This window comes from Coregonus lavaretus (genome assembly GCF_964263955.1).
Source record: "Coregonus lavaretus genome assembly, chromosome: 5".
NCBI lineage: Eukaryota > Metazoa > Chordata > Actinopteri > Salmoniformes > Salmonidae > Coregonus > Coregonus lavaretus.
The window spans coordinates 55,895,529-55,906,405 of record NC_139992.1 but is presented as its reverse complement, the minus strand read 5'-3'; the positions used below and the strand labels follow the sequence as shown (position 1 = coordinate 55,906,405).

The following is a 10,877-nucleotide window of genomic DNA, read 5'->3' as shown; positions in this document are numbered from 1 at the left end:
AAGTATTACATGAAGGTAATGCTACTATCACAAGAAAGTAATTTGTGCATACAATATACAGATTTCAATGGATATATACAGTGCATTCTGAAAATATTTAGAGCCCTTTACTTATTCCAAAAAGCAGACATTGGGACTATAGGTGCTCTGGTCTTTTTGGTTGTATATGTCTGAAATTGAGGGACCTTACAGATAATTGTATGTGTGGGGTACAGAGATGACGTAGTCATTCAAAAATCGTGTTAAACACTATTATTGCACACAGAGTGAGTCCATGTAATTCATGTGACTTGTTAAGCACGTTTTTACTCCTGAACTTGTTTAGGCTTGCCATAACAAAGGGGTTGAATACTTATTGACTCAAGACATTTCAGCTTTTCATTATTTAATTAATTTGTAAAAATAAAACATGATTCCACTTTGACATCATGGCCAGTGTGTAGGCCAGTGACCAAAACATCTAAATGGAATCCATTTTAAATTCAGGCTGTAACACAACAAAATGTGGAAAAAGTCAAGGGGAGTGAATACTTTCTGAAGGTACTGTATGTTTTCTACTTGGGTAGGACAAAATGTCAAGGTAGAACATTTATACCGCACCGGAAACCTAGATTTAGGGTTGTATTGGATAGGGCCCTTCCTCATCCTCACCACTATAAGAGCAGTAAATTAGAATAGTATATCAGAATTCACACAATTCACACACAGGCATGAATATTCAGTTGTATGTTTTGTGTGGCACATCAGCATTTAATGTAAGGTCATCAACATTCTCATCAACATTCTCTCCTAGCGGGACAAGCAGCATAAAGAACACACTCACTCACGCACACACACAGTGATACAGCAATCTGTATCTGTAGTGATGGGGGACACAGAGGCCAGACGCCACATGAAAGGCTCTGATATGACTGTCTTCTGTCTCCTCTCCACTGATTTTTTTTTCTCTCTCTCTCGCTCTCTCTCTCTCTCTCTCTCTACAGTATTATAACAACTTTGGTGACATAATTAAGGAGACTCTGAGCAGAACGCGGCAAATGGATAAGATAGAGAGTGCTCGCACGTTGGTGCTCTGTCTGCAACAGGTACTGTGGGTTGGCCGGGGTTGTCCTCCCTCTACCCCTTCACCTCCTTTTTTTTTTACCTCATGTTTCACCCTTCCCTTTACACTCCATGGCGCATTCCAACTAAATTCTTTAGGGGTACATCAGTTTTAGTATTGCAGATAGATTGTGGCTTCTATCAATGTAATTGTCTGCATCATTTCAAATCTCCCATATATATTTTTTTGTTTATATATACAGTACATTCGGAAAGTATACAGACCCCTTGACTTTTTCCACATTTTGTTACATTAGCCTTATTCTAAAATTGATTAGGAAGAGTCTTGGTGGTTCCAAACTTCTTCCATTTAAGAATGATGGAGGTCACTGTGTTCTTGGGGACCGTCAATGCTGCAGAAATGTTTTGATACCCTTCCCCAGAACTGCGCCTCGACACAATCCTATCTCTGAGCTCTACGGACAATTCCTTTGACCTCATGGCTTGGTTTTTGCTCTGACATGTACTGTCAACTGTGGGACCTTATATAGACACGTGTGCCTTTCAAAATCATGTCCAATCAATTTAATTTACCATGTTTAACAAAAGTTCTGAACCTTTCAATTCTCATAGTTTCTAATGATTGTAAATTAAAGATAAACATTTTTGCTAAGAGTATTATTATATTATTGATTGATTTGACTATGACTTTTCAAATCACCCAGCAGTGCTATTTGCAGAGTTAGCTCCATGTAAATGTTGCAATTCTTCAGCCGTTCCTGAACCGGCGACCAAAAACAAGCTACATATGGACAGTACCAAAACAAATGATCAGATCAAATTAAATCACATTTTATTTGCCACATGCGCCGAATACAACAGGTGTAGACATTACAGTGAAATGCTTACTTACAAGCCCTTAACCAACAATGCATTTTTTATTTTTTTTATTTTTTAAAAGAATAAAAGCAAATAACTAAAGAGCAGCAGTAAAATAACAGTAGGAAGGCTATATACAGGGGGGTACCGGTGCAGAGTCAATGTGCGGGGGCACCGGCTAGTCGAAGTAATTGAGGTAATATGTACATGTGGGTAGAGTTAAAGTGACTATGCATAAATAATTAACAGAGTGGCAGCGGTGTAAAAGAAGGGGATGGGGTGGGGGTGGGGGGGCAGTGCAAATAGTTTGGGTAGCCATGATTAGCTGTTCAGGAGTCTTATGGCTTGGGGGTAGAAGCTGTTGAGAAGCCTTTTGGACCTAGACCCTCTGGTACTGCATGCCGTGCAGTAGCAGAGGGAACAGTCTATGACTAGGGTGGCTGGAGTATTTGACAATTTTGAGGGCCTTCCTCTGACACCGCCTGGTATAGAGGTCCTGGATGGAAGGAAGCTTGGCCCCAGTGATGTACTGGGCCGTACGCACTACCCTCTATAGTGCCTTGCGATCGGAGGCCGAGTAGTTGCCATACAAGGCGGTGATGCAACCAGTCAGGATGCTCTCGATGGTGCAGCTGTATAACTTTTTGAGGATCTGAGGACCCATGCCAAATCTTTTCAGTCTCCTGAGGGGGAATAGGCTTTGTCGTGCCCTCATCACGACTGTCTTGGTGTGTTTGGACCATGATAGTTCGTTGGTGATGTGGACACCAAGGAACTTGAAGTTCTCAACCTGTTCCACTACAGCCCTGTTGATGAGAATGGGGGTGTGCTCAGTCCTCTTTTTTTTCCTGTAGTCCACAATCATCTCCTTTGTCTTGATCACGTTGAGGTAGAGGTTGTTATCCTGGCACCACACGGACAGGTCTCTGACCTCCTCCCTATAGGCTGTCTCATCGTTGTTGGTGATCAGGCCTACCACTGTTGTGTCGTCAGCAAACTTAATGATGGTGTTGGAGTCATGCCTGGCCATGCAGTCATGGGTGAACAAGGAGTACAGGAGGGGACTGAGCACGCACCCCTGAGGGGCCCCGTGTTGAGGATCAGCGTGGCAGATGTGTTGTTACCTACCCTTACCACCTGGGGGCGGCCCGTCAGGAAGTCCAGGATCCAGTTGCAGTGGGAGGTGTTTAGTCCCAGGATCCTTAGCTTATTGATGAGCTTTGAGGGCACTATGGTGTTGAACGCTGAGCTGTAGTCAATGAATAGCATTCTCACGTAGGTGTTCCTCTTGTCCAGGTGGGAAAGGGCAGTGTGGAGTGCAATAGAGATTGCATCATCTGTGGATCTGTTGGGGCGGTATGCAAATTGGAGTGGGTCTAGGGTTTCTGGGATAGTGGTGTTGATGTGAGCCATGACCAGCCTTTCAAAGCACTTCATCGCTACAGACGTGAGTGCTACGGGTCGGTAGTCATTTAGGCAGGTTATCTTAGTGTCCTTGGGCACAGGGACTATGGTGGTCTGCTTGAAACATGTTGGTATTACAGACTCAGTCAGGGACATGTTGAAAATGTCAGTGAAGACACTTGCCAGTTGGTCAGCACATGCTCGGAGTACACGTCCTGGTAATCCATCTGGCCCTGCGGCCTTGTGAATGTTGACCTGCTTAAAAGTCTTACTGACATTGGCTACGGAGAGCGTGATCACATAGTCATCCGGAACAGCTGGTGCTCTCATGCATGCTTCAGTGTTGCTTGCCTCGAAGCGAGCATAGAAGTGATTTAGCTCATCTGGTAGGCTTGTGTCACTGGGCAGCTCGTGGCTGTGCTTCCCTTTGTAGTCTGTAATAGTTTTCGAGCCCTGCCACATCCGAAGAGTGTCAGAGCCGGTGTAGTACGATTCAATGTTAGTCCGGTATTGACTCTTTGCCTGTTTGATGGTTCGTCGGAGGGCATAGCGGGATTTCTTATAAGCGTCCGGGTTAGAGTCCCACTCCTTGAAAGCGGCAGCTCTACCCTTTAGCTCAGTGAGGATGTTGCCTGTAATCCATGGCTTCTGGTTGGGGTATGTATGTACGGTCACTGTGGGGACGACATCATCGATGCACTTATTGATGAAGCCAGTGACTGATGTGGTGTACTCCTCAATGCTATCTGAAGAATCCCGGAACATATTCCAGTCTGTGCTAGCAAAACAGTCCTGTAGCTTAGCATTTGCTTCATCTGACCACTTTTTTATTAACCGAGTCACTGGTGCTTCCTGCTTAGTTTTTGCTTATAAGCACTAATCAGGAGGATAGAGTTATGGTCAGATTTGCCAAATGGAGGGCGAGGGAGAGCTTTGAATGCGTTTCTGTGTGTGGAGTAAATGTGGTCTAGAGGTTTTTTTTCCCTCAGGTTGCACATTTAACATGCTGGTAGAAATTAGGTAGAAAGGATTTAAGTTTCCCTGCATTAAAGTCCCCGGCCACTAGGAGTGCTGCCTCTGGATGAGCGTTTTCCTGTTTACTTATGGCCTTATACAGCTAATTGAGTGCAATCTTAATGCCAGCATCGGTTTGTGGTGGTAGATAGACAGCTATGAAAAATATAGATGAAAAGTCTCTTGGTAAATAGTGTGGTCTACAGCTTATCATGAGATACTCTACCTCAGGCGAGCAATACCTCGAGACTTCCTTAGTATTGGATTTTGTGCACCAGCTGTTGTTTACAAATATACACAGACCGCCACCCCTTGTCTTACCGGAGTCAGCCTTTCTATCCTGCCGATGTAGCGTATATCCCGTCAGCTGTATGTTGTCCATGTCGTCGTTTAGCCACGACTCGGTGAAACATAAGATATTACAGTTTTTAATGTCCCGTTGGTAGGATAATCGTAATCGTAGGTTGTCCAATTTGTTTTCAAGTGATTGAACATTGGCTAATAGGATTGATGGAAGAGGCAGTTTACTCGCTCGCCGTCGGATCCTTACAAGGCACCCTGACCTATGTCCACGATATCTCTGTCTCTTTCTCATGCGAATGACGGGGATTTGGGCCTTGTCGGGTGTCTGTAGGATATCCTTCGCGTCCGACTCGTTGAAGAAAAAATCTTCGTCCAATACGAGGTCCTGATATCCAGAAGCTCTTTTTGGTCATAAGAGACGGTGGCAGAAACATTATATACAGAAAAAATTACAAATAACGCGAAAAAACACACATAATAATACAATTGGTTAGAGGGCTGTAAAACGGCAGCCATCTTCTCCGGCGCCATTATATCTAATGATTCTGTCTCTTCGCAGCAAAATCTTCAGAGCTGGTATGGTTATATCCAACATTCCATTGGTTGCAAGAATTTTGTATAATAATTTTTAATAGAAAAAGTATACGTTTTGTATCCGGCATCAGTTTTGTGTGCCATGGAATCGGTACATAAAAAATCTCTTCCCAATTATTTTGCAATCTGTAGGGCACAGCTGTCAATTTTGTGGTCCTTAAATTAAACTGGTATACTTTTTTACTTATCACAATTTTCTTTGCAGGGCCAACAGACAAGTTCCTTACTTTCTCCCCCTTCCACTTGCTTGCCTCTTCCATTTTTGCGGTAATGCTGCAATTAGTTGGTTGTAATTTTGGATAGAGCAGACATTTCCATATATTTTTGTTAGCTACATGTATGACGTAACTCCACCAGTCCTATTTATATAATTTACAAAGATTATACGTTTTTTTTGTTTTGTTTGTTTTTATATACAGTACCAGTCAAAAGTTTGGACACACCTACTCATTCAAGGGTTTTTCTTTATTTTTACTATTTTCTACATTGTAGAATAATAGTGAAGACATCGAAACTATGAAATAACACATATGGAGTCATGTAGTAACCAAAAAAGTGTTAAACAAATCAGAATATATTTGAGATTCTTCAAATAGCCACCCTTTGCCTTGATGACAGCTTTGCACACTCTTGGCATTCCAGCTTCACCTGGAATGCTTTTCCAACAGTCTTGAAGGAGTTCCCACATATGCTGAGCACTTGTTGGCTGTTTTTCCTTCACTCTCCAGTCCGACTCATCCCAAACCGTCTCAATTTGGTTGAGGTTGGGGGATTGTGGAGGCCAGGTCATCTGATGCAGCACTCCATCACTCTCCTTCTTGGTCAAATAGCCCTTACACAGCCTGGAGGTGTGTTGGGTCATTGTCCTGTTGAAAAACAAATGATAGTCCCACTAAACCCAAACCAGATGGGATGCCGTATCACTGCAGAATGCTGTGATAGCCATGCTGGTTAAGTGTGCCTTGAATTCTAAATAAATCACAGACAGTGTCACCAGCAAAGCACACCCACACCATAACACCTCCTCCTCCATGCTTTACGGTGGGAAATACACATGCAGAGATCATCCGTTCACCCACACGCGTCTCTCAAAGACACGGCAGTTGGAACCAAAAATCTCCAATTAGGACTCCAGACCAAAGGACAGATTTCCACCGGTCTAATGTCCATTGCTCGTGTTTCTTGGCCCAGCAAGTCTCTTCTTCTTATTGGTGTCCTTTAGTAGTTGTTCCTTTGCAGCAATTCGACCATGACGGCCTGATTCACACAGTCTCCTCTGAACAGTTGATGTTGAGATGTGTCTGTTACTTGAACTCTGTGAAGCATTTATTTGGGCTGAGGCTGGTAACTCTAATGAACTTATCCTCTGCAGCAGAGGTAACTCTGGGTCTTCCTTTCCTGTTGCGGTCCCCATGACAGCCAGCTTTTGCCATAATATGGACTTGGTCTTTTACCAAATAGGGCTATCTTCTGTCTAACAAGGCACATCTGTTAATTGAAATGCATTCCAGGTGACTACCTCATGAAGCTGGTTAAGAGAATGCCAAGAGTGTGCAAAGCTGTCATCAAGGCAAAGGTGGCTATTTGAAGATTCTCAAATATAAAATATATTTTGATTTGTTTAATACTTTTTTGGTTACTACATGATTCCATGTGTGTTATGTCATAGTTTTGATGTCTTCACTATTATTCTACAATGTAAAAAATAGTAAAAAATAAAGAAAAACCCTTGAATGAGTAGGTGTGTCCAAACCTTTGACTAGTACTGTATATTTTTATATATTTGAGTTTAACCATAATATTTGTTATAATATTTGTTCTGTCTTTTCTGGTGGATTAAGCTGAAATAGCAACCAACTTTCTATTGGTTGTTTTAAAAATAGCGATATTTTCAAATAACCGAAAGTGAGAGGTTGTAATCTGAATAAAGGGAAAAAGGCCATTCTTGAACACTGGGTTAGCCATTCTTACTAATATGCTAGGGAATTTAAGTATAGCTTTTGTATGACTGAAGCCTTTAGTGATAGGTCTAATGCTTTAATATTTAATCATTTCTGCCCTACGAATTCATATTCATTATATAAATAGACACGTTTAATTTTGTCTGGCTTGCCGTTCCAAATAAAATTGAATATTTGTTGCTCATATAAGCAAATAGGTAAACTGGGATATGACTAAAGAGTTAATCAGGGTGATTTTTCCACAAATAGACAGGTGTTGTCCTTTCCCTGGTAGCAAGGTCTTATCTATGTTTGCTAACTTTCTTTTAAAATGTATTGTAGTTAGATTATTTATTCATTTCGCGTTATGAATACAGACTATGTCCGCTTCACCGTCAGACCATTTTATTGGTAAACTACACGGTAATGGAAAAGTTGTATTTTTTAGTGATCCAATATGCAATTAAGTACGCTTATCATAATTTGGTTGTAATCCTTTAAGGTTAGAATAATTATGATGTTTTGCATCTTCCTCAAATTAAATCCACTGGGAGAAGGATGTTTTGCATACATTTGAAATCTGTATCCAAAAGAATTATTGAGAAATAATTAAAGTAGGGAAATGTGTGACATTTTGGCATTACCCAGGCCTCCAGGTTTTAGATATTCACGTTTATATTTGTTATTATCCATAAATTGTATTCTTCACATGGTAAAGTTATAAATGACACCAATACAGACTAATTGTAGAGGCCTGGGTAAGGCCACAATTTCACAACTTCACAGATTTCAAATATATGCCAAACATCCTTACCATAAAGGACCTTTTTATGGATTTAATTTCAGGAAGATCCAAAACATCATAATTATGATAATTAACTAATTATGGCACACACACACACACACACACACTGACAGAGCCTAGAAGCCTTGCTACACCTCACAGACACATAGCCATCCTCCCTTCACTGTGGAATATTCCAGCCTCACCATTTTCTGAATAGCTAATGGTAGATCCCACAGAGGAGGGAGGAGTGGCTTGAAGGGGATGCACTCATTGCTGTTTTTTGGCCTCTCACTCAGCTCTGCAGTATATGGGTATGTGTTGTCCTTTAGTTGGCTAATGGATGGCAAATATCATTCAGGTCTAAATGAGAGAGAGAGCTGAGTTTGATTTGAATTGAGCTGATTGGATTTTAGTTGGATTTGATTTAACTGAGCTTATCTGAACTGAACTAAATTGAGTAAAGTACACTTTAGAGTTGAGTTAGATTCAGCTGATATGAATTGAACGAAACTGTGACCAAGTTGATCAGTGATGTCTCTGTCACTTTTGCTTCAGTTGTTCCTGCGTCTGAAGCAGGAGCAGGACAGTGGAGTCACATGTAGCTCAGGTGTCCAAACATTCAGCAGCATCAAGGAGCTGGCCAGACGTTTCTCTCTCACATTCGGCTGGGACCAGACCAAGTCCAGAGAGTCCCTTGCTATGATCCATAGGTAGGTAAACACTACCTCATAACCTGGTATACATACACACACACACACTCACGTCCCGTTAATGTTATTCATCATGGTTTCCGAGGCCTCATTTCACCACACTTCAACCAGTACTATGAGCATTTGTTTAAAATAATACTAATGTTACTTATACTCATAATAATTATACTAATAATAACATTTTTAGAGCACATTTCCTACGCTCAATGCGCTCATATGTCATTCATTCACCTTTCCTCTCTGTGTGTGTGTGTGTGTGTGTGTGTGTGTGTAGGGATGGTATAGAGTTTGTTTTTCAGGGCTTTGTCCAGAGAGCAGAGAAGCCCTCACCTCCCTACCTCTCCTACCTCACCATCCTCAGCGAGTTCTCCAGCAAGCTCCTCAGACCAGACAAGAAGATTGTGTAAGTATACAGTTAAAAAAGTGTAGTCAAAAAAGTGCAGTCAAAAAAGTGATTTTATATACACAGTACCAGTCAAAAGTTTGGACACCTACTCATTCCAGGGTTTTAATTTTGTACTATTTTCTACATTGTAGAATAATAGTGAAGACATCAAAACTATGAAATAACACATATGGAATCATGTAGTAACCCAAAAAGTGTTAAACAAATAAAAATATTTTATATTTGAGATTCTTCAAATAGCCACCCTTTGCCTTGATGACAGCTTTGCACAATCTTGGAATTCTCTCAACCAGCTTCACCTGGAATGCTTTTCCAACAATCTTGAAGGAGTTCCCACATATGCTGAGCACTTGTTGGCTGTTTTCCTTCACTCTGCGGTCTGACTCATCCCAAACCATCTCTATTGGGTTGAGGTCGTGGGATTGAGGAGGCCAGGTCATCTGATGCAGCACTCCATCACTCTCCTTCTTGGTAGAATAGCCCTTACACAGCCTGGAGGTGTGTTGTGTCATTGTCCTGTTGAAAAACAAATGATAGTCCCACTAAGCCCAAACCAGATGGGATGGCGTATCACTGCATAATGCTGTGGTAGCCATGCTGGTTAAGTGTGCCTTGAATTCTAAATAAATCACAGACAGTGTCACCAGCAAAGCACCCCCACACCATAACACCTCCTCCTCCATGCTTTACGGTGGGAAATACACATGCGGAGATCATCCGTTCACCCACACCGCGTCTCACAAAGCCACAGCGGTTGTAACCAAAAAATCTCCAATTTGGACTCCAGACCAAAGGACACTTTTCCACCGGTCTAATGTCCATTGCTCGTGTTTCTTGGCCCAAGCAAGTCTCTTCTTCTTATTGGTGTCCTTTAGTAGTGGTTTCGTTGCATCAATTTCACCATGAAGGCCTGATGCTCTGAAAAGTTGATGTTGAGATGTCTGTTACTTGAACTCTGTGAAGCATTTATTTGGGCTGCAGTTTCTGAGGCTGGCAACTCTAATGAACTTATCCTCTGCAGCAGAGGTAACTCTGGGTCTTCCTTTCCTGTGGTGGTCCTCATGAGAGCCAGTTTCATCATAGCGCTTGATGGTTTTTGCAACTGCACTTGAAGAAACTTTCAAAGTTCTTGACATTTTCCAGATTGACTGACCTTCATGTCTGAAAGCAATGATGGACTGTTGTTTCTCTTTGCTTATTTGAGCTGTTCTTGCCATAATATGGACTTGGTATTTTACCAAATAGGGCTATCTTCTGTCTAACAAGGCACATCTGTTAATTGAAATGCATTCCAGGTGACTACCTCATGAAGCTGGTTAAGAGAATGCCAAGAGTGTGCAAAGCTGTCATCAAGGCAAAGGATGGCTATTTGAAGAATCTCAAATATAAAATATATTTTGATTTGTTTAACACTTTTTTGGTTACTACATGATTCTATATGTATTATTTCATAGATTATGTCTTCACTATTATTCTACAATGTAGAATATTGTAAAAATAAAGAAAAACCCTTGAATGAGTAGGTGTGTCCAAACTTTTGACTGGTACTGTATATTTCCACACTGAGGTTGGAATAATACTGTGAAATTGTGAAAATTATGATAATGCCCTTTTAGTGTAAGAGCGGTTTTAAAAGACTGCCTGAAATTTCAGCCTATTTTGTTGGGATGGAGTTTTGGCCTGCCTGGTGACATCACCAGGTGGTAAATTAGTTAATAGATCAATATGAAAGAGAGTTTCAAACATCTCTGCCAATCAGACCACTCCCAGACAGTCCTAGCAAAAGTCTTGCTTGAGAA

The 10,877-nt window shown here is 41.4% G+C and overlaps 1 protein-coding gene across 1 annotated transcript in view; it reads left to right on the top strand.

The window, feature by feature from the left end:
- The window catches only part of LOC311130098 (cohesin subunit SA-2), a 64,787-nt gene that overhangs the window by 51,187 nt on the left and 2,723 nt on the right, over positions 1–10,877 (top strand). Inside the window, 4 exon segments of the mRNA XM_084162769.1 lie at positions 881–936; positions 938–1,085; positions 8,518–8,672; positions 8,947–9,075. Coding sequence (XP_084018895.1) covers positions 881–936; positions 938–1,085; positions 8,518–8,672; positions 8,947–9,075 — 488 coding nt within the window.